This window comes from Meles meles, chromosome 6, assembly GCF_922984935.1.
Source record: "Meles meles chromosome 6, mMelMel3.1 paternal haplotype, whole genome shotgun sequence".
Classification (NCBI taxonomy): domain Eukaryota; kingdom Metazoa; phylum Chordata; class Mammalia; order Carnivora; family Mustelidae; genus Meles; species Meles meles.
In genome coordinates, this window is record NC_060071.1 from 89,185,308 (window position 1) to 89,210,467 (window position 25,160).

At 36.2% G+C, this 25,160-nt stretch overlaps 1 protein-coding gene and 1 non-coding gene across 14 annotated transcripts in view; both read right to left on the reverse strand.

Annotated features, from left to right (window-relative positions):
- RALGAPA1 (Ral GTPase activating protein catalytic subunit alpha 1) overlaps positions 1-25,160 on the reverse strand; it is a 265,994-nt gene that overhangs the window by 171,651 nt on the left and 69,183 nt on the right. For all 13 annotated transcript variants that reach the window (XM_046007925.1, XM_046007924.1, XM_046007923.1 and 10 more), the window contains exons 10-12: positions 22,754-22,993; positions 15,081-15,275; positions 2,370-2,507 (exon numbers count right to left, since the gene is read on the reverse strand). In XM_046007925.1, coding sequence (XP_045863881.1) covers positions 2,370-2,507; positions 15,081-15,275; positions 22,754-22,993 — 573 coding nt within the window. The remainder of the gene's footprint in view (positions 1-2,369; positions 2,508-15,080; positions 15,276-22,753; positions 22,994-25,160) is intronic.
- Positions 21,719-21,826, reverse strand: LOC123945366. Its single transcript, XR_006819201.1, has one exon. It is a non-coding gene; the product is annotated as a U6 spliceosomal RNA (small nuclear RNA).

The window sequence follows — 25,160 nt, forward strand, 5'->3', positions numbered from 1 at the left end:
TATTAAATATCCAAGTGAAGATGCTAACTTGGCATTTGAATATTTCAGTTTAAGATTCAGGGGTGCCTGGGTGGCTCAGTCAGTTAGGCGTCTGACTTCAGCTCAGGTCATGATCTCAGGGCCCTCCCCACTGAGCACGAAGTCTGCTTCTGATCCTCTGACCCTCCCCCTTACTTGTGCCCTGTCTCTCTCAAACGAATAAATAAAATCTTAAAAAAAAAAAAAAAAAAGACTCTTAAGAGTTCAAATAAGAGATCTCAGACTAGGAATAAAATTGTAGATGATACAGTATATACATGACATTTAAAGCCAGAGGAATGGATGAGATGAACCAGAGAATAAACAGAAAGATCCAAGAACTGATTTGGGCCCTTCAACAATGAAATAATCAGAGACATACGAAAAAATCAGTAAAAAATTCTGAGAAGTGGCCAGTGAGTTAGAAGAAAAACAGGAGGGATGCTATTCTGAAGAACAAGTGAAGAAGTGTTTGAATAGGGAAGTAATGGTCTATCCTATAAAATGTTCCTGACAAGTCCGATAAGATTAGGACTGAAAAATGTACATTTGGGTGTACTCATTTGGGTGTACATTTCGGTGGCTCCGTCGGTTAAACATCTGACTCTTGATTTTGGCTCAGGTCATGATCTCAGGGTCATGAGATCAGACCCCACATCACACCCCATGCTGAGCATGGAGCCTGCTTAAGATTTTCTCCTTCCCCCTCTGCCACTCCTCCCTCCACTTGTGCATGTGCTCACTCTCTCTTAAAAAAAAAAAAAAAAGAAAAAGAAAAAAGAAAGTGCATTTGATTTAACAAAGTGGAGGTCTACATGTGGCCTTGACAAGAACAGTCTGCTTTAAGAAATGAATGACGGGGCACCTGGGAGGCTCAGTGGATTAAAGCCTCTGCCTTCAGCTCAGGTCATCATCCCAGGATCCTGGGATTGAGCCCAGAATCCAGCTCTCTGCTCAGCAGGGAGTCTGCTCCCTCTCTCTCTGCATGCCTCTCTGCCTACTTTGAGCTCTGTCTGTCAAATAAATAAATAGAATCTTTAAAAAATAAAAAAATGAAAAATAAAAATAAATAAATAAATAACGAATGACTATAATGAACTCCTACAAATCAACAAAAAAAAGACAACCTAAGAGAATATGGGAAAAAGCAGATGAATACGCCCTTCATAAAAAGATGCTCAATTTCAGTACTGATGAAGAAAAAAAGCAAATTAAAATAAGGAAACAAAAAAACGAAATAACATTTCACATATTTGGGGCAGCAAAAATTAAAATGTGACTCTATAAGTAAAGGGGGAAGATATAAGGAAATAAGAACTCACAAACACTACTAAAGGAAATGTAAATTATTATAACCATGTTGGAAGACAATTTGGCATTAACAGTAAAGTAAGAATGATAATGTACAATTCCTCCAACCCAGTAACTCCACTTCTGGGTATATATCCTAAGGAAATTCTCCCACATGTGCAAAAGAAATACATACACAGGAATATTCGGTGTAGCACTATTTGGAATGGTGAGAAATTGGAAACAACTTAAAAAACATTGACAGAAAAATGAGTAAGTAAAATGTGAAATAATTATAAATTGCAATACCAGAAAGTAGCTAAAATGAATGAACTACAGCTATGTATCAACAACACAACTCAAAACACAATGGTTAATGCAAAAAGAAAGTACCAGATGACAGTACACGGTGACACAAATTATATAAATTTTAAAGTTGTCTAGAAAAATAATACGTAATTTTTATTAACACATATAATTAGGGAGTGAAAGTTAAGGAAAGAACAAAATGAATATTTTATAAAGAAAATTGACAAATGTAGGTATTGAGTATATTAAAAAATTATACTGTACAATGAAATACCGAGCCATATATTTGAAATATTTAATAATATTTTATTTTAAAAGATTTTATTTATTTATTTGACAGAGAGAGAGACCACAAGGAGGCAGAGAGGCAGGCAGAGAGAGACGGGGAAGCAGGCTCTCCCCTGAGCAGAGAGCCTGATGTGAGGCTCGATCCCAGTATTCTGAGATCATAACCTAAGCTGAACCTTAACCCACTGAGCCATCCAGGTGCCCCCTATTTAATAATTATTTTATTGTAGGGGCACCTGAGTGGCTCAGTCATTAAGCATCTGTCTTCACCTCAGGTCACGGTCCCAGGGTCCTGGGATTGAACCCCGCATCAGGGGCTCCCTGCTCAGTGGGGAGCCTGCTTCTCCCACTTCCCCACTTGTGTTCCCTCTTTCACTGTCCTATTCTCTGTCAAATAAGTAAATAAAATCTTTTTTAAAAAGTATTTTATTGAATTTTTTTGTTAGTAACCAAAAGTGAATCACCTGCAAAACTGCCTGGGTACCAGCTCGTATGTTCTGTTCTGTGACTTCTTCAGAAGCATTATGAAGAACATCTTGGTAGGTGCCATTTTTTGCCCAAGTGGAATTTCGAACATGATCAGCAATATCAGTCCCATTTTCCTAAAAAAAAAAAAAAAAAAGTTTTCATATTTCATTAAGAATGCTGCAACAAAACAGTAACCTGAAGTAAACTGGAAATTACTGGGATTTTCTGCTAAGCATCTTCTCAGAAGATGTTTCATTTGGTTAGGAAAACAAACATATGTTCACTGTAAAAAATGTTCTTCTCATTAACAAAAATATAAAGAATATTTTAAAAATCCATAAAGGTCAGACAGAAATTTTATCATTTTAGATACAGAGACATTTTTCTATGTAGCTAATGTATAAACTTCCCTTCTGTAACTTAGACACTCAAGAATGGGATTGGATACATTACTTAAAATTCTGTAAAACATGAATTTTGTTCTAAAGTAAATGCCAGAAACCAAAAAACTTAAATAAAACAATAGAAAATAGCTTCTATTTATTTTACTTTAGAGTATTAAAATTCTTATTACTCAGATAAGAATATTAGGTACTTCAAACCACCAAGATTGCATCTTTCTGCTTGAGTTTTAACTGTCAAAAGTCTTGCAGACTAAGGAGTTCCCTCAGGTGAAAAGCCACAAAAACAGACATCTCACTCAGAGTTGTTCCCTTTTTTTACGTTTCCTTCTAGTTTCTTCCTGGTTTTGGTCACTCACTAATATTTTCAAATAGTTCATTGGTTTATTCTTATTTTAAATATTTTGTCTAGAGCTTATAATTGCAATATGTAGGGGTGCCTGAGTGGCTCAGATGATTAGGCATCTGCCTTTGGCTCAGGTCATGATCCCAGAGTCCTGGGATTGAGCCCCGAATCAGGCTCCCTGCTCAGCAGGGAGTCTACTGCTACCACTCTTTCTCTCCACTGTTCCCCCTGCTTGTGCTCTCTCACTCTGTCAAATAAATAAATAAAATATTAAAAAAAAAAACAAAAACTGCAGGGGTGCCTGGGTGGCTCAGTGGATTAAAGCCTCTGCCTTCGGCTCAGGTCATGATCCCAGGGTCCTGGGATCGAGCCCTGAATTGGGCTCTCCGCTCCGCAGGGAGCCTGCTTCCCTCTCTCTCTGCCTGCCTCTCTGCCTACTTGTGATCTCTGTCAAATAAATAAATAAAATCTTAAAAAAAAAATAACTGCAATATGCAGGAGGGTTTAGTATAATACAAACTACTCTGCTATTACCAAAGTACTGAAATCAGCTCTGTCTCTGTAGCCAATACACTATCTCATAGTATATTGTACTTTTCTCTTAAGACTTATACTCCTATGATCAGATTTCTTCTGAACATTTCTTCCTGAATGACCCAAAACAGCTCCAACTCAAAATATTTAAAAGTTAAGTTTATTAACCATGTCCTCTCCATTCTTACCAACCCCTCTGGACTCACAGTCACCACCACCAAGCCTGCATTTTTAAAAACTCTATTCATGTGTGAATGGCAACTACACTCTGTTGCAAGAGAAACAAACTTGAGACACCTCCAATTCCTCATTTCTCTCACCCAATTAATCATCAAAACATACTGATTTTACCACCAAAGAAGCTCTTATCTGTCTTCTTGTATTTCTACTGCAATTCCACTGTCCTGGTATTATATTACCTCCTCCATAAAGCCTTCCCTAAACCTAAGCAGAGTTAGGGATTCCATCTTTCATCTAAGAGCATAGCAATATTCTTTCATAAGACTTACTCTGCGTGTTTGTCTCCTTGCTAAATTATAAGTTGTGTGAAGGTAAAAAAGATGTCTTTTCATGTTTCTATTTCCAACACTGGTTCTCCATGTGGACATTACCCATGTTTTACAGGGCACTCTGAGTGTTCAGTAGTCACAAAAATTGAGAATACCACAGAGATTTAAAGGGATGAGCAGTGAATGCTAAACATACTGCAAGATGCATGACAGTCTGTCTGCACACACACAAACTGTCTTGTATTGCATGTCTTTCAAATGTCCTATAGACACTAAGTGAATAAAAAGCCACTATCTGAATCTATAACTTAATTCATTTTATAATTAAAACCAAATTCTAAATCATTTACATATATTTTAAACTTATCAGAATAGAAATCAGTGAATGATTATATCTTTTGTTTTTCATGCCATTAGCAAGAGCTGTTGGCATTCTGAAAAATCCACATTTCTAATAACAAAACTACTTGCAGTATTTGAGTAATGAATATGTTTTACCTATAAAACACTACATCACCAGGCTTTTATAGCTTCCTTCTTTCCTTTTTCCCTCTTTTCCACTGTTTGTTTATTTGTTGTATTTATTAGGTATGTAAATGTATTATTTTTGTATGTGTCATTTTTATGTAAGAATAGTAAATGACACAGGGTAAGCTCAGTATTAAGCTATAAATTTATGACAAAAACTGGGGGAAAATAAATTATTTAAATTGATAGGTTTATTTTCCAGACTGATGCAAAAATTGGATGTTTTAATTGATGAATAAAAAATAGAACTATAGGGGCGCCTGGGTGGCTCAGTGGGTTGAGCCGTTGCCTTCGGCTCAGGTCATGATCTCAGAGTCCTGGGATCGAGTCCCGCGTCAGGCTCTCTGCTCAGCGGCGAGCCTGCTTCCCTCTCTCTCTCTCTCTGCCTGCCTCTCTGTCTACTTGTGATCTCTCTCTGTCAAATAAATAAATAAAATCTTAAAAAAAAATTATTAAAAAAATAGAACTATAATTATTTCCTAATTTACATGGTAAATCTAAACTTTTAAATTTTTAAATTTAAACTACCTCAAGTATATTTCTCAGTTACATTTAGTTATATTCCTTAGTTACATTTTTCTCTTTTTAGAAATAGGGAAGGAGTCTATCTAACTATATATATCTATACAGATACCTATATAGATATATATCTATAGCTATATATTACACACATGCATATATATTGATTCACTAAATCCCTGAAGAATATGGCCTATTCATTCATATATTAATATCCTGTTAATCAACTGATGAGATTAAATTAACCACCAAAGTTAGAAAAAAAAAAAGTTACCAAATTACTTCTATCCAGATTTAGTTTTTTTGTTTGTGTCTGTGTCACATGCCCCAACTTTTTGGTTAGAACCTGGCCTACAACAAGGATTAAAAAATTGAAGGACAAGGGGCGCCTGGGTGGCTCAGTGGATTAAGCTGCTGCCTTCGGCTCAGGTCATGATCTCAGGCTCTGCTCTGCAGGGAGCCTGCTTCCTCCTCTCTCTCTGCCTGCCTCTCTGCCTACTTGTGATCTCTCTCTCTCTGTCAAATAAATAAATAAAATCTTTAAAAAAAAAAAAATTGAAGGACAAGAACTGATTACAGGGGCGCGCCTGGGTGGCTCAGTGGGTTAAAGCCTCTGCTTTCTGCTCAGGTCATGATCCCAGGGTCCTGGGATCAAGCCCCACATCCGGCTCTCCACTCAGCAGGGAGCCTGCTTCCTCCTCTCTCTCTGCCTGCCTCTCTGCCTACCTGTGATCTCTGTCAAATAATAAAATCTTTAAAAAAAAAAAAAAAAGAATTGATTTACACTTAAAGAATAAATGATACCAGATACTGAAATTTCACTTCCACTCCATCCTCCCTCATCTTTTCTCCTCTATGAGTAAACTCCAGCCTTTCTTATCACAGACCAGTTTATTCTACAGTTAAGGATGTTTTCTATGCTATAATGAGCAAAATACAAAACCTTACAAGAAAGAATTCAGAATATTCTGGTTTAAGTACCCAACTCCCAGAATAAGACAGGTAAGGGGAAAACTGTAGTTTGGTAATCATCCTTAAGAAATATGTACTACAACATTCATTTTTACCTAGTACCACAACATAGTGATTCAACATTTATATACATTTCAAACTCATCACCACAATAAGTGCAACTGCCATCTGTTACCTTACAAAGTTATTAAAATACTATTAACTATATTCTCTATGCTATACTTTGTAACTCTGTAACTTCTTTATAACTTGAAGTTTGTATCTCTTACTTAATCCCCTTCACCTATTTTGCTATCCCACCCCACTGACAACCACCAACAGGTTCTCTGTATTTATGAGTTTGTTCCCATTTTATTTTTTTCATTTATTTTTTTATAAACTAAATACAAGGGAAATCATATGGTATTTCTCCTTCCCTGACTTATTTCACTCAGCGTAATACCCTCTGGGTCCACCCATGTTGCCACAAATGGTTAAGATTCATTCTCTCTTAGGGCTAAGTAATGTTCAAGTTTGTGTGTGTATGCAGAGAGAGAGAGAGAGAGAGAGAGAGCGAGCGAGCGCACATTTTCTTTATCCATTCATCTACTGATGGGACACTTAGTTGTTTCCGTATCTTGGCCACCATAAATGATGCAATGAACACCGGAGTGCATATATCTTTTCGAATTAGTGTTTTCATTCAGCTAAATACTCAGAAGTGGAATTGCTGATCATATGGTATTTTTATTTGTAATTTTTTGAGTTATCTCCTACTGTTTTCCATAGTATACCAATTTCCATTCCGACCAACAGGAACAAGAGTTCTTTTCTCCACATCCTAACAAACACTCATTTTTTTGTTTTGTTTTGTTTTCTGGCTACCATTCTGATGTGGGGTGAGGTGGTATCTCACTGTAGTTTCGATTTGCAAATCCCTGATGATTAGTGATGTTGAGCATCTTTTCAAGTGTCTGTTGGCCCTGTATGCTTCTTTAAAAAATGTCCATTCAGATTCTCCATTCATTTTTTAATCAGATTGTATTACTGGTGTAGAGTTGTAGGAGTTATATACTTTGGATATAAAGCCCTTATTGGACATACATCCCCCCATTCAGTAAGTTGCATTTTTGTTTTGCTGATGGTTTCCTTTGCTATGCAAAAGCTTTCAGTTTGATGTAGTCCCGACTGTTTATTTTTGTTTTTGTTGCCCTTGTGTGAGGAGGCAGATTCAAAAAACTATTATTAAGACACATGTCAAAGAGCATAAACCTATGTTTTCTTTCAGGAGTTTTATGGTTTCAGGTCTTACACTTAGGTCTTTAATCCATTTTGAGTTTCTTTTTGTGTATGGTGTAAGAAAGTGGTCCAGTTTCATTCTTTTACATGTAGCTGTACAGTTTTCCCACACCACTGAAATCCCACACCAGATGAAACAGTCTTTACTCCATTGTATGTTTTGTCACTGGTGTCATAGATTAATTGAACAAATAAGTGTGAGTTTATTTCTGGGCTCTCTGTCCTGTTTCATTGATCTAGGTGTCTCTTTTTGTGTCATTACCATACTGTTCTGATTACTACAACGTTGTAATATAGTTTGAAATCCAGAAGCGTATAGTATAGGTTGAAATACCTCTAGCTTTATTCTGTTTTTCCTCAAGACTGCTTTGACTATTCAGAGTATTTTGTGGTTCCATACAAATTTTAGTGTTATTGGGTCTGTGAAAATTGCTACTGGCATTCTGATAGGGATTGCACTGAAATCTGTAGATTGCTTTGGAAAGTATGGACATTTTAACAATGTTAATTCTTCCAATCCATGAGCATGGTATATCTTTCCATTGTGTCTTCTTCCATTTCTTTCATCAATATCTTACAGTTTTCAGTGAACAGGTCTTTCACTTTATTGGTGAAATTTACTCCTAGGTATTTTATTCTTTGTGACACAACTGTAAATGGAATTGTTTTCTTAATTTCTCTTTCTGCTATTTTGTTATTAATATATAGAAATGCAACAGATTTCAGTATATTAAGTTTGTATCCTGTGATTTTACTGAATTTATTAGTTTTAACAGTTTTTTGATGGAATCTTTAATGTTATCTATGTATAGTACTATGTTATTTGTAAACAGTGAGAGTCTCACTTCTTAATAATTTGGATGCCTTTTATTTCTTTTCTTGTCTGATTGCTGTGGCTAGCACTTCCAAAACTATGCTGAATAAAAGTGGTAAAAGTAGACATCCTTGTCTTATTCCTGATCTTAGAGGAATTGCTCTGTTTTTCACCATTGAGTATGATGTCAGCCATGGGTTTTTCATATATGGTCTTTAAGGTATGTTCCCTCTAAACCCACTTTGTTAAGTTTTTATCATAAATGGATGCTGAATTTTGTCAAGTATTTTCTGCATCTATCAAAGTGATCATATGGGTTTTACCCTTCCTTGTTAATATGATGCATCACTGATTGATTTGCAAATATTGAACCAACCTTGCATCCCTTGAATAAATCCCACTTGAACATAATGAATGATTCTTTTAATGTATTTCTGAATGCAGTCTGCTATTTTGTTGAGGATTTTTACATCTATGTTCACCAAGGGTACTGGTCTATAGTTTCTATAGTTTTCTTTGTGTCTGGTTTTGGTATCAGGGTAATGTTAGCCTCACAGAATATATTTGGAAGGTTTCATTACCCTTTGATTTTTTGGAATAGTTTGAGAAAAATAGGCATCAACTCTTCCTTAAATCCCTGATGGAATTTTTAAAAATTTTTTATTTTTTTAATTACTTCTCAGTGTATTAGAATTCATTGTTTATGCACCACACTCAGTGCTCCATGCAATACGTGCCCTCCACAATACCCACCACCAGGCTGGCCCAACTCCCCACCCCCCGCCCCTTCAAAACCCTCAGATTGTTTTTCAGAGTCTACAGTCTCTCATGGTTCATCTCCCCCTCCAATTTCCCTCAACTCCCTTCTCCTCTCCATCTCCCCAAGTCATCTGTGTTATTTCTTATGCTCCACAAATAAGTGAAACCATACGATAATTGACTCTCTGCTTGACTTGTTTCACTCAGCATAATCTCTTCCAGTCCCATCCATGTTGATACAAAAGTTGGGTATTCATCCTTTCTGATGGAGGCATAATACTCCATAGTGTATATGGACCACATCTTCCTTATCCATTCGTCTGCTGAAGGGTATCTTGGTTCTTTCCACAGTTTGGCAACCGTGGCCGTTGCTGCTATGAGCATTGTGGGTACAGATGGCCCTTCTTTTCACTACATCTGTATCTTTGGGGTAAATACCCAGTAATGCTATTGCAGGGTCACAGGGAAGCTCTATTTTTAATTTCTTAAGAATCTCCACACTGGGGCGCCTGGGTGGCTCAGTTGGTTGCACAACTGCCTTCAGCTCAGGTCATGATCCTGGACTTCCAGGATCGAGTCCCGCATTGGGCTCCCAGCTCCTTGGGGAGTCGGCTTCTCCTTCTGACCTTCTCCTCTCTCATGCTCTCTCAAATAAATAAATAAAATCTTAAAAAAAAAAAAAAAAAAAAAAAAAGAATCTCCACACTGTTCTCCAAAGTGATTGTACCAACTTGCATTCCCACCAACAGTGTAAGAGGGTTCCCCTTTCTCCACATCCCCTCCAGTACACATTGTTTCCTGTCTTGCTAATTTTGGCCATTCTAACTGGTGTAAGTTGGTGTCTCAATGTGGTTTTAATTTGAATCTCCCTGATGGCTAGTGATGAGGAGCATTTTTTCATGTGTCTGAAAGCCATTTGTATGTCTTCATTGGAGAAGACATACTTCTGCCCATTTTTTGACATGATTATCTGTTTTGTATGTGTTGAGTTTGAGAAGTTCTTTATAGATCCTGGATATCAGCCTTTTGTCTATACTGTCATAGACAGTATATTTGCAAATATCTTCTCCCATTCTGTGGGTTGCCTCTTTGTTTTGTTGACTGTTTCCTTTGTTGTGCAGAAGCTTTTGATCTTGATGAAGTCCCAAAAGTTCATTTTCGCTTTTTTCCTTTTTGTTTCCTTTGCCTTTGGAGACATATCTTGAAAAAAGTTGCTGTGGCTGATATCAATGCCTGATGGAATTTAACTGTGAATCCATTTAGTCCTGGACTCTTGTTTGTTGGGAGTTTCTTGATTACCAAAATCAATTTCGTTACCAGCAATTGTTCTGTTCAGATTTTCTAAGTCTTCCTGATTCAGTTTTGGAACACTATGTTCCTAGGAATTTATACTTTTTTAGGCTGTCCCATTTGTTGGTGTGTACTTTTTTGTAATAATGTCTTATAAATAAGCCTTTGTATTCTTATTGAACCAGCTGTTACTTCTCATTCTTCATTTCTTATTTATTTGGGTTTTCTCTCTTTTTCTTAATGCGTCTGGCTAAAGTTCTATCAATTTTGTCCATCTTTTCAAAGAACCAGCTCTTAGTTTCATCTATCTTTTCTAGTGTATTTTTAGTCTGTTTCATTTATTTTTCCTCTGATCTTTATGACTTTCTTCTACTAACTTTGGGCTTTGTTATTCTTGTTCTAGTTCTCCTAGGCATAAGTTAGATTGTATATTTGAGATCTTCCTTGATTATTCAGATATGCCTCTATTTATATAAACGTCTACCTTAGAATTGCTTTTGCTATGTTCCAAAGATTTTGGAATATGTCTTTTTACTTATCCCAAGGTATTTCTTTTTTTCCTCAAGGTATTTTCTTTTCCTTCATTGACCCACTGCTTATTGGGTAGCATGTTGCTTACTCTCTATGTCTTTGTGTTTTTTCCTTCTAATTTATTTCTAGTTTTCTAATATTGTGCTTAGAAAAGATGCTTGATATGATTTCAATCTTCTTAAATTTACTGAGACTTGTTTTGTGGCCTAATATGTGACCCATCTTGTAGAATGTTCCATGTGCATTAAAAAATGTGTATTTTGCTATTTTTAGAAGGAATCTTCTGTACATCTGGATGTACTATCTGGATATATTTACTTCAGTCCATCTGATCTAATGCCTCATTCAAAGTCACTATTTATTAATTTTCTATCTGGACAATCTATCCATTGATGTAAGTGGGGTGTTAAAGTTCCTTACTATTACTGTATAACTGTCAATTTCTCCCTTTATGTCTGTTAATATCTGCTTTATACATTTAGATGCTCCCATACTAGATGCATATAATTTACAAATATTATATTCCTTTGCTAGACTGCTCCCTCCATCATTATGTTATGCCCTTCTCTATTTTACAGTCTTTGTTTCAACATCTATTGCGTCTGATACAAGAACTGTTACCCCAACTTTATTGATCAATTCCATTTGCATAGATAATCTTTTCTATCCCATCACTACAAGAAATGTGTCTTGTAGGCAGCATACAGATAGGTCTTGGTTTGCTTTTTTAATCTATTCAATTATTTTTGAAATTTTTAAAATCTACCTTGATGACTTTTGATTGAACATTTAGTCCATGTACATTAATTATTGATAGGCATGTACTTACTGCCATTTTCATTGTTTTCTTGCTGTTTTTGTAATTCTTCTCTGTTCCTTTCTTCTTTCTTGCTGTCTTCTCTTGTAATTTGATGACAATCTTCAGCTTTGTACTTGGATTCCTTTATTTTTTGCTTACCTATTGCAGGTTTTTTGTTTATGGCTGCTATAGGTCCATGTATAACACCCTACAGGTTAGTCATCTATTTTAAGTTAGGTCACTTAAGTTCAAACACATTCTAATTGTACTACATTTTTACCTTCCTCTCACCACGTATTACGTATCTGACACATATTTTACGTTTTTTGTGTATCCCTTACCTAGTTATTGTAAATATAGTTGATTTTACCACTTTTTTTTTTAACCTTCATGTTAGCTTTATAAGTGACTGACATACTTCCTTTATTATATGTTTGCTTTTACCAGTTGTAGGAGTGCTGACAATCCTGACTCCATTGATGGCCCTCCATCTTGTTCATATTTGCTTGATGACCTCTCTTGGGGCTGCTTTAGAAATGTCTGCCAAGGCTGGGATGGGGGAAGCTTGCTTTGACCGCCCATGAATCTGTTGGAGATGATGCAGTCTTTATCTTTCCTGATGCACAGATGGCACCACAGATCTAATTAAAAGGTTAGCTGTCAATTAAGTGCATGCAAACCCTTTGATCACATAATAATGCCCTTCTGCATATCTCTTGCTCTATAAAATCTATGGACTAAGGTCTAGACTTTGTGGAGGATAGTGGTACAGCACCTGGATCATCATGTGCCTCATCACCTCATCGGTAAACTACCCTGAATAAAATTTTGTAAACCATACAGAGTTGCCTTCTTTGATTTCTAGTTTCAAAGTGTCTTCTCAGTTTGGGGAGTACTCTACTGTCCCTCCCCATCTTCCAACACTAGTGAAATGTTTTATTTCATAATTTTTTTACTTCTAGTTATGGCTTTTTCTTTTCTGCATAAAGAAGTCACTTTAACATTTCCTGTAAGGCTGATGCAGTGGTGATGAAGCCTCTAACTTTTGTTTGTCTGAGCAACTCTATTTCCCCAGTTTTGAATTATAACCTTGCTGGGTATTCTTGGTTTTAGGTTTTTTTTTCCTTTGAGCACATTAAATACACCAAGCCATTCCCTCTGGCCTGCAAGTTTCTGCCAGAACTCAGTTGAGAGTCTTGTAGGTGTTCCCTCACATGTAAGTTGCTTTTCTCTTGTTGCTTTTAAAATTCTCTGTAATTCTTGACATTTTAATTATTATGTGTCTTGGTGTGGACATCTTTGGGTTCATCTTATTTGAGTTTATCTATGCTTCCTAAACCTGGATGTTTCTGTTTCTTTGCCCAGTTTAGAAAAGTTCTTAGCTGTTATTCCTTCAAATAAGTTTTCTGCCCCTTTCTAACTCTCTTTTTCTGGGGCCCCTTATAATGCAAATGTTAATACTTTTGATGTTGCCCCAGAAGTCTCTCACCCTATCTTATATAAAATTCTTTTTCCTTTTGCTGCTCAGCTTGGATGATTTCCAGTATTCTGTCTTCCAGATCACTGATCCATTCTTCTGCACCCTCTCCCCTGGTTGTTGATTCCCTCTGGTATATTTTTCATTTGAGTTATTGTATTTTTCAGATCTGTTTTTTTTTTTAATTTTCTATTTTTTTGTTGAAGGTCTGAGTTTATCCACTCTGCTCCTAAGTTCAGTGAGCATCTTTATGACTATCACTTTTAACTCTATCAGGTAGATTCCTTTCCATTTAGTTATGTCCCTGAGATTTTTTTTTCTTGTTCTTTCATTTGGAACATATTCCTGTCTCCTCATTTTGTCTAACTTTCTGCGTTTGTTTCCATGTATTAGATAGTAGTCAGCTACATTTCCTGCTCTCAAAGGTAATAGCCTTATGTGGAAGGTGCCCTATAGGGTCCAGAAGCACAATCCCCTCCTCCCCCAGTTACCCAAAGTAGGTGCTCCAGGTGTGTCCCGTGTGTGTGCAGTAAACACCCTTCAGTTGTTGAATGAGCTCTGACTGCTTCGTATTCTGATAGGCAGGGCTGCCCCCCAGGCCAACTAGTTGCAATGCCCAGCCAGGACTATTATGGGTTCCCTGGTGGGAGGAGGTGGACCCTGGTGCGGCTGGCTTAAAGGCCCACCCACGATGCTGTGGGTGTGCTAGTGGACATGATCAGTCCCCCAGGGCATGAGTCACTTTGGAGGGACACCAGTCCCAGCCAAGGCTGCCCAGGGGATATGGAAAAGTGGGAGCAGTTTAAGAGAAGGTCCACCAGAGGGCTGGGTTGATTCTGCAGGAGAATGCCAGGGTGGGATGACTGGTACTAGCAAGGTAGGTGGAGAATGTCAGAACTGGAGCCCATAAGCATTAAGCTACTAGCTGGGCTAAATGAAGGTAAGAAAATAGTGCCCATTAGTGTTTCTATTTCCGAAAGAAAGTTCTTACAGATCCCTGCCCCTTCAACGTAAGCCCTAAAATCAGTCAAAAAATTTATGTACATCTCAGGTGCTCTGGAAACTGCTGCCTCTGTGTTGGATCTGAGAATATGTGAGATTGTGGATGGGACAATTTGGAGCATTGTCTCAGTTTCCTATAGCCTCCTGGTTGTCCCAGGGGTAAGCCCAACGATTTTCAAAGCTCCTGAAGTTAAGCTCTGCTGATTTTCAAAGCCAGACGTTGTAGGGTTCTCATTTTTCCTGTGTAGATCTCCAGAGTTGGGGTGTACAACATGGTGCTTAAATCCCTTGGTCCTCGGGTAGGATCTCTGGGCCTATGATGTGGATCGCCAGATCAGGGGTTTGGGTCCCAACCTGACTGCACCTCTGCCACACTTTACCCCTTCTCAAGGCTTCCCCTCCCTATCTCTTCTTTTTTTTTTTAAGTAACCAGTATGCCCAACATGGGACCTAAATTCACAAACCCGAGATTAAGAGTCCCTCTACCAACTAAACCAGCCAGACTCCCTGTGGCTTTTTCTTTTTATCTTTAGCTGTGCAAGAGCTGGTCTCTTAGTCTCCAAGTCTTTCTCAGTGAGGGTTCCTTTTTAGTAGTTGCAGTCTTGGTGTATCTGTGGGAGAGGTGAGTTCAGGACTTGCCCATACTCTGCCATCCTCCCATCAGTCTCAAATATTACACCTCTTCAAATGGCATCTAATTTTGATCTACACAATGAATTAAAGACTCAGTATACTATCTCAATATTAATTTTTTAAAGTTATGACACCAAAGAGCTTTAGGAAATAGTACTGTGGTAACTGGCATATTACCTAAGTTGCAAAATATACTGAAAGGTATCTTTAACTTCTCATTTATTAAGTATATGTATGTCAACAAGTTATTACACTTTTGTGAGAATCTAATCATTAAACTTATAGTAAAATATATATTAAGTCTTATCAATTTACCTCTTCTCTCTTTTCTCCTTCTTCCATTGAAATAACATGATCTGTGACATTGTCAATACAAGGTAAGTCAGAAGAGATCACAATTTCTTCAGGCTCTTGCATAAACAAAGGTTTTTCTTCTTGCTGGATCCATTCTTGATATACTTTTACCACTTTTCTCATAGCTGCTGCTTCACAAATCGGTAATAAAAATGCCTAGTGGAAAAAAAAAAAAGAGAACACACATGATACATTTTACTTTGCCACTAATACATATATTTTAGGTTGTTATAAAGTATGATATAATTGATTTTTAAAGATATAAAGTCAACCAACCCATTGTCAGAAAAAGCCTTTTGTTTCCAAATAATTTGTAAATATATTAACCATATAAATACTTTCAGTAGGGGTGCCTGGCTGGTTCAGTCAGTAAAGCATGCAACTCTTAATCCCAGGGTCATGAGTTCAAGCCCCACAATGGATATAGAGATTACTTAAAAATAAAATCTTAGAGGCGAACCATAAGAGACTATGGACTCTGAAAAACAACCTGAGGGTTTTGAAGGGTCAGGGGTGGGAGGTTGGGGGAACAGGTGGTGGGTAATGGGGAGGGCACGTTTTGCATGGAGCACTGGGTGTTGTGCAAAAAGAATGAATACTGTTACGCTGAAAAAATAAATAAAATGAAAAATAAATAAATAAATAAATAAAATCTTAGAAAAAAAAAATCAGAAATGCTTTTGGTAGATAGACATGGATTTCAAGTGCAAAAGCAAAGATTTGTTTAACTTGTACTATCTAGCTCAGAATGAGAATATTCCTTGCTTCATGAAATAACTATGCTCCTAGAAAGTTCAATGTAAATACCACTTTTCATAATAAATCATATATTTGTAACTTACTGTTTTTTATTACTACTAAAATAAATTGATGAGTTTAATTAAAAATTAAATCTGATTCCAAGAAGTAATACAAATTACATAAAAAGATAACTATCAGCACATAAGAAAATGTTTCAGCTTTATTTCATTTTATATGTAATAATTAATATGTAATAAGTTAAATAATAAGGCAGAATACTTAATTAAAAGGAATATCTTATAATTGCTCTTCCCTTTATGTACTTTCTGGGTTACATTAACTTTTAAAAAAAGTAAATATTCTCTTCATCACAAAAATACCGTATTTTCACAATAAAAAGGAATTTTATGCAATTCAAACAGGCAAAAATAAAACAGTAAAAGTACTCCATCTCACAATCTAAATTCCTTTCATCATGCATGTTTGTGTTCATGGCTTAACATTTTCACTGTACTTTCTCTTTACCAAAAGGGAAAAAAAAAGGGAACTAAATTGCTTTTACATTTTCCTTTTACAACCACTACTGATTAATTTCAACTCTAAAAGTCACAAGACATTTACCTAAAAACCTGGCACTTCCTCCGATACAGCTGTCAGTAGATGTATTTACTAATAATCATGGGCTCAAATGACTTTATCTGAATGAAACTAGCCAAGAAAATCAGCTAAGATAATGATGAAAAGTTAATGTGTGATATCAACAGGATATTTAATGTAGTTAAATTACTTATTAAATCCCTGGCAATCTACATTACTTGTTACTTTCTTTCATCTAACAAACCCATTCCAAAATTCTCACTCTCATATTGTAGCAGCCTAATAATAGTCAGTGGCATGATTTAGTAATCAGTGTCTGCTCTAAGAATAATTATTTTATAATTAGAACTCAGCCTTCCTTAAAAAGGTTCAAGATATAAGAAAAAAAAATCTCAATCTCAAAAAAAATCTATTCTCAAATACTGCAAAATTAACTTTTTAAGATTGGCATGGAAACCCTCTGCAGTTTCTGGTCAGTTTTGCTATGAACCTAAAACTGACCTAAAACATAAAGTTTAATTAATCATTAAAAAAAATTAGTAATCTCCAGAGCTAAGATATAAATGATATTAATTAAAGATATTAATTAATTATTATTAATGCATAAATTGTCACACGATATCCCAAGTGGCTTGATGAATTTACTGAAGTCCAGGGTATGTATAACCTTTTTCCTTATAAGCCCCAAAGTCTGATTTTGCCAACACACTAAATATGGATCTTAAGGAAATACCGATATTAGCGATACGGTATAAAAAGACCGATATGGTATAAAAAACAGATACGTAAAAACCAGAGTGCCAATATATACATTTATGATGAGAAATAACTGTCACAGAAACCATAACATTCAAATCCATATACCGGCACTTTATCCCTATGAAGAAGCACCACACAGACATCAATATTAATCAAAAATAAGGCAAGTTATCATTCAAAAAATATTTCTGAATCTATGAACTCAGCAAATTTTTTGTCTATAGAAACTGACCTACATGAGGTCATCTCCAGTTCTGATTCCATGACCATAAAACTACTACACAACCAAAAACTACATGGAGAATGAATCAAAACAAGAGATAGAAAAATCCAATATTTAATGGTATTTACTTAAGATAATCTGATCCAGTTTTCTAACAACTGGCTTCACCAATGGGATGTGATTTACTAGTAGCTATGATTTTCTCCTTAGTGAAAAACTGTAACAAAACATGTTGGTTTTTGATACTTTTAATATTATTTTATTATTAACCAACCCAGATTGTCATGGATACTTCTTCAAGATTTAATCAGGTACAGTGAGCATTTAGCAGACCTGGGAATTTTTGTCTTCTTAAAGCAATGGTTTGCATTTTGGTCTCAGAACTCCTACTCTACCAGATGTTAACAAGAATAGCAGGTATTCTAAAATAAGAGTAACACTGCTTTACATTTTTGCAAGTATCTTTAATGCTTAGCCTAATAAAAGATGGTTGAATTCTTATCTGCTTGCTTCTTCATTCAATCTAATACCATATGTGATACTGTATTAGATCCAGAGATACCTGGAAAACTTCACCAAACACTTGTGAGAAAATGACAGTGGAAAAAAATAAAATCTTAGTACTGTCATGAAAATAGTTTTGACCTCATGGACCTGAAAAAGTCCTGGAGATGTCCCAGAAGCCTAAGACCACAGTTTGTGATCCACTGCCTTAACGTGACTTTGGGGGAATTTTATATATATATATGTATATGTATATATATATATATATATACATACATATAGAATTATATATATAGAATTTATATATATGAAAAATCTGTGCTTTTTATATAGAATTATATATATATATATGAAAAATCTGTGCTTTCTTAAAGGTTAAACTATTGATGTATTATATTTATTTCATATCAAAATACTTGGGGGCTCCTCATTGTAGTCTCCAAGTAATGACAACATAAAGCACACTGGGTTTACTTATAAAATAGGGGATTAAAGCCTGGAGTACATCTATGCCTATTCTATTGGATATGAAGAACAATTTAATCATTTCAAATGATTTGGGGATCTATACTTTATAATTTTATCTTGATTTTAAAGACACATAACAATATAAATACCTTCATCTAAGACAGAACTCAGAATCATTACACTGGCCCTAAAATAACAATCGTCAACTATGTTAACAAATTATCTCAAGACGTAACTTCTAGAAATAAACGTTAGCCCTCAGGCAGCAATGATAAAGTACCTGGCCCTCAACAGTTACGGAACTACTTCTTCATTTTTTTTTTTCTTTTTTTGAGAGAGAGAGAGAGAGAGTCGTGTGCATGCAAGTGCTGGGGTAGAAGTGGAAGGAGAGGGGGAGAGAGAATCCTAAGCACAGAGCCCGACACAGGGCACGATCTCAAGACCCTGAGATCATGACCTGAGCTGAAGCAAGAGTCAGATGCTCAACCAACTGAGCCACCCAGGTACCCCAACAGTTACAGAACTTCTTGATTCATTCACCAAATATTTACTAGGTGCCCACTCTATGACAGGCAATAAAGATACAGTGATAAATAAGTAAGCAAAGTGTTCCTGGAGGGTAGCAGGAAAGATCAGAGTTTTCAAAATAATTTTTAAAAATAAATATATATAAGACTCAGAAGAGGTACTATGAAGAAAACATCATAAAGAAGTACTTACTAGTGTGTGTCTGTGTGCGTGTATATGCATGCAGGTGCATCTGTTTTTGAGTGGGTGAGTAAAAGTGGTCATGGAAGACTTTTCTGGTGTAATCATATTTAAGTTATGATCTTAAGGATGAGAGCAGGTAAAACAAGGGGAAAAGGGTAGAAAGGAAAGGAAGGTTGAAGAACAAAGTTAAGATAGGGAAAACAAAAACTGTGAAAGCTAGGAGGATGCAATTATTTGAGAAATGTTAAGTAAACATATATCTATTAAACTTATTTACCTATAGAAAGACTTGTACTCTAGCTGAGACTGCTAAGGGCAAAATCATCATAAGGTCATATCTCTGATAATTAATGGGGAGTATTTTTAGCTATATTATATTGTGGAACATATGAACCTTCAAAATAAGGAAATAAACTATTTCAAAAATTCTCAATTTTGAAAATTTATCAGTAATACTAAGCAGGTAAAAAAGCTTTCCTATGACAACATCATCTTAGAAACTGATCCCTTTTCAAAACATGAATAATTCATTAGTGTCACCATCCTAAAATTTATTTTTCCTTAAGTTGTCCTTAAAAATCACTTTTTAGGGGCGCCTGGGTGGCTCAGTGGATTAAGCCGCTGCCTTCGGCTCAGGTCATGATCTCAGGGTCCTGGGATCGAGCCCCGCATCGGGCTCTCTACTCCGCAGGGAGCCTGCTTCCTCCTCTCTCTCTGCCTGCCTCTCTGCCTACTTGTGATCTCTCTCTCTGTCAAATAAATAAATAAAATCTTAAAAAAAAAATCACTTTTTAAAATAAGATTGATTTATTTATTTTAGAGAACACAAGCAGGGCCAAGGGGCAGAGGGAGAGGGAGAAGGGAAATCTCAAGCAGGCTCCAGGCCCAGTGCACAGCCCAACATGGGTCTCAATCTCACAACCCTGAGATCATGACTTGAGCAGAAATCAAGAGTCAGATGCTTAACCAACTGAGCCACCCAGGCACCCCTGAGGTCATCATCTCAGGATTACAGGATCAGGCCCCTCATCAGGCTCTGCACTGGGCATAGAGCCTGCTTTGAGATTCCTTCTCTCCATTTCCCTCTGCCCCTCGCCTCCAATTCCTCTCTAAAATAAAAAATAAATAAATAAAAATAATATCAGAATGAAAACATCTCAAAGAACTTCAGTTCCCAGCAATATCATTTAAAGATATCCTGGAATAGTCCTGCATAAAATTTCTAAAAAATACAATACAACTTTTTAAATTAATGGCTCAGCTTGCATGGATATTCTGAGTCTAGAACAAAATGTGAGTATTAATCCAGAGAAGTAAGTGAACAATGAAGCTGCTGGCTGCTGCCTTGGACAGCCTACAGAGTATTGGCTCAAACAGCCACCTGTACAGAGGGGAGAGACAGATCAGAGTTCTACATGTAAAACTGACACCAGTGAAGGCTAAATTCAAAACAAAGGCAAAGTAGGAGGGGAAGGCAAAAAACTCAGCTCCAGAGAACACTCAGTGATGAAACTTGTCTGTTGACTTTGGGTAGGGGAATATAAGGGAAGAATAGCCTTTCCTGCAAATTCATATTTTCAGGCTGGTCATCACATAACTTTGAGTACTGTAAAGCAGTAAGAATCATTAAGCTGAAAATTCTTTTTTTTTTTTAAGATTTTATTTATTTATTTGACAGAGATAGATCACAAGTAGGCAGAAAGAGGGGGAAGCAGGCTTCCCACTGAGCAGAGAGCCCGATGCGGGGCTCAATCCCAGGACCCCGAGACCATGACCCAAGCCGAAGGCAGAGGCCCAACCCACTAAGCCACCCAGGTGCCCTGTAAGCTGAAAATTCTAATTTAAAGTAAACCAAGGTTGGGTACCTGGCTGGTTCATTTGATAGAGCATGAGACTCTTGATCTTGGGGTTGTGAATTCAAGTCCCATATTGGGCACAGAGCTTACTTAAAAATTTTTTAAATAAATAAATAAATAAATAAATAAATAAATAATATATTCCAAGGTTGACAGGACCACCAAATACCTGGAAAGCAAGAGCAATTCTTCTCCGGAGGAACACAACTTTCAACCCAGGTTTCAAAGTAATTCCCACAAAATTCCAAAAAAAATCTAAGTCCATAACACAAAAATCCAAAAGAAAGAAACAAGGAAAAATAAACTTCTCCCAGAAGTAAAGTTCTCCAACATTATTTGCCGAGTATCTTTCCTTTCACATTTGTCAAATATTCTATCAACATAAACCTTAAACTTGGTAACTAGAACCACTGCCAAAAGCTGGAAAAATTTTAAGGCAAATTTGTTTTTTATATTGTGATATTCACTTTATTGGGGTTGTATAAAACTGAGTCCATTTGTAGATAACTGTATACATTTGTACTTATTAACACAAAAATATAGAAGGGAAGGGATGGGGTGGCTGGGTTATGGACACTGGGGAGGGTATGTGCTGTGGTGAGTGCTGTGAATTGTGTAAGATTGAGGATTCACAGGCCTGTACCCCTGAAGCAAATGATACATTATATGTTAATAAAAAACCATATATATATATATATATATATATACACACACACACACATATATATATATATATATATATATATATAGAACGCTTCATGAATTTGCCAGTGGTCCCCATGCAGGGGCCATGTTAATTTTCTTTGTCTCATTCCAATTTTTAGCATATGTTCTGCTGAAACAAGCACAAGGCAAGTTTGTTTCTTTAACTTAGATTAACAAAACTAATGCTGCCTCATGCTTTGCTTTACATATCAATAACCATGTGTACAAAGTGAAGATTTGCTTTGCCTAGACAGCTTGCTGGCATGTAAAGGCATGTGGTATAGAATAATAGCACTGACATGGGAACCAGGATCTGGGGAGTTTTAAACCCAGATCTACCACTTACTTGCTGTGAGACTTGAATGATCCCCTTCAGCTACAAAACTCAATGATGTTTACCCGCAAAAGTTAAGTACCTTTGCTATTAAGAGCAAATGATTAGTTTTCATAAGGCTTATTTTCCACAAAATGTCTATGTAACTAAATGTGCACTTAGGAATTTCTAGCTACCTCTATGTGAAATAGTTTTCTTTTTCTTTTTCTTTCTCTCCATTTCTTTATTTTAGTCCCCAAATATCTGCCTTAAGCAACTTTAACTTCAGAATGCCTTAGAGGACAAAAAAGCCTCTGAAAGGAGGATAAAGGCAAAGAAAACAATGCTGCTTCTATTCACAAATCATTTTTATTGATTGTAGAAAATAAAAGATAAAATAACTTTATTAAAATTTACTAATGAAATGGTATGAAGAAAGGTTTCAAACCATAAAGTGAGTAACAAGAAAACTGTTCTAATAAAAGAAGGAGTATGGGTGGAAGTGGGCAGTTATTAAACTAAAATCATCATAAACTAAAAAAATATAAATAGTAAATATTAAAGGATTAGATGTAATACATTTTAAAAATTAAATAATAAATTGTAGATGTAACAAATGTAAGATGTGATAAATTTAAAAAATTAAATATAAACTTAAAAATTAAATATGAAAATTTTAAATATCTGAAAGCCAGTATATTCAACATTAAAAACCAAAGTCTATATAACAAATTGAAATTACTCAGAGGTACTTTACCTGACGAAATATCTCTGTGACAAAGTTGACATTACTTCTTTTAGAAGAAAAAACTCTGCGAACTATTTCAATGTCTGTGAGATGTTCCTCATCAATACTGCAGAGACTGGATGAGCTAGGTTCTCGCTCTGTGAGAGTGCTTGTATTGGAATGAGACTGTTCTGGTTCTGTAGTTCTATCTGCTTTATCAGCATTATCATTTTTGTTTTCTTCTCTGGATACCAAACTAGCAGCTGCCCTCTAAAATAAAAACAAAAGGGGGAGAATGTCAGAATCATTCAACTTGGTATTATGCTTTCTAACAGCATTCCACAAATAAACCACTGTTAAAATTGGGCATAGATTTCATTTAGACTCCATTATAAATAATTAAGTAGCAATGCAAATAACTCAACATCGAAGTAATATAGTGATACTCACTAATCATCTATTGACTTTTTTTTTTTTTAAAGATTTTATTTATTTATTTGAAAGACAGAAATTACAAGTAGGCAGAGAGGCAGGCAGAGAGAGAGGCAGAGAGAGAGAGGGGGAAGCAGGCTCCCTGCCGAGCAGAGAGCCCGATGCGGGGCTCGATCCCAGGACCCTGAGATCATGACCTGAGCCGAAGGCAGAGGCTTTAACCCACTGAGCCACCCAGGCGCCCCCATCTATTGACTTCTAATTTGACTTTAGAATGTCTACAGTACAAAAAAGTTACAAAACACACAAAGGAATTGAAGAAAAGTTATGACAGAAGTAGAAAGGAATCCAAAAGAAAATATAAGAAAACTCAAGAATGGGGTACTTGGCTGGCTCAGTCGGTACAGAATGTGACTCTTGATCTTAGGGTTGTAAGTTTGAGCCCACACTGAGTATAGTCATTACTTAAAAATAAAATCTTAAAAGAAAAAAAAGAAGAAAGAAAGAAAACTCAAGAGAACACTCTATATTCTCATAACTTAAAAGAATTTCACCATGACTGAAGATGAAGACTAACCTTAGGAGTAAAGTAAAAGTCTTAAGGTTGGTGATGAGAAAATTACTACATGGTAATGATGGTAGTAGCACTACTCTCCATGATATAGCAAATTATTTTTAGTAACCTACTCAATTTTTGATCTCAGTTCTGTCATTTATAAAAGAAAGGGTTTAAGTAAATTATTTCAAATATGCCTTCCAATCAAAAACTCTGTTATTTTAGTGCATTAAGTTCTGGGATCATGAAAAATAGTCCCACATGAGAGTTTCCACACTTAGTGATTATTTGCAGAGACCTTGGAACAAAGTTTTAGGGAAAACATACCCATAGTTGGCTACAGATAAATAAAAGGTTAAGGGGAATATAAAGTTTAATTTCCTGAACACTAATCAACTAAACACATACTTTATACCTCCACTCAATTTATAAAAGATCTAAGAAGTCATAACAAAAACAAAGCTTAAGAATTTTTTTAAAAAGATTTTTATTTATTTATCTGACAGACAGAGATCACAACTAAGCAGAGAGGCAAGCAGAGAGAGAGGAAGGGAAGCAGGCTCCCTGTTGAGCAGAGAGCCTGATGTGGGGCTCCATCCCAGGACACTGGGATCATGACCTGAGCCGAAGGCAGAGACTTTAACCCACTGAGCCACTCAGGTGCCCCAAAGCTTAAGATTTTTAAAACTAAAGAAAGTCTGAGATAAGGAAAATAAAAATTATTCAAAAAATACTGTAATGGAGGTAACTTTAGAAAAAACACGTTGATTAAAAAAAAAGTGTGAAAAAGAGGGAAACTATTTAATAAAAAATATCAGAAGTTTAAGTATTAGTCCCTCCACTGTAGAGCTATATAATTTTACATCCCATTTATAGACTCAGTGCCCTTGTTGAAAAAAGGGAAAACAAAATGGGGACAAGACTTTTTTTTAGGATTTTTTTTTTTAATTTGTTTATTTTCAGCATAACCGTGTTCATTGTTTCTGCACCACACCCAGTACTCCATGCAGTACGGGCCCTCCCTATTACCCACCACCGGGTTCCCCAACCTCCCACCCCCCGCCCCTTCAAAACCCTCTGGTTGTTTTTCAGAGTCCATAGTCTCTCATGGTTCATCTCCCCTTCCAGTTTCCCTCAACTCCCTCTCCTCTCCATCTCCCCATGTCCTCCATGTTCTTTGTTATGCTCCACAAATAAGTGAGACCATACGATACTTGACTCTCTCTGCTTGACTTATTTCGCTCAGCATAATCTCTTCCAGTCCCGTCCATGTTGCTAAAAAAGTTGGGTATTCATCCTTTCTGATGGAGGCATAATACTCCATTGTGTATATGGACCACATCTTCCTTATTCATTCATCCGTTGAAGGGCATTTTGCTTCTTTCCACAGTTTGGCGACCGTGGCCATTGCTGCAATAAACATTGGGGTACAGATGGCCCTTCTTTTCA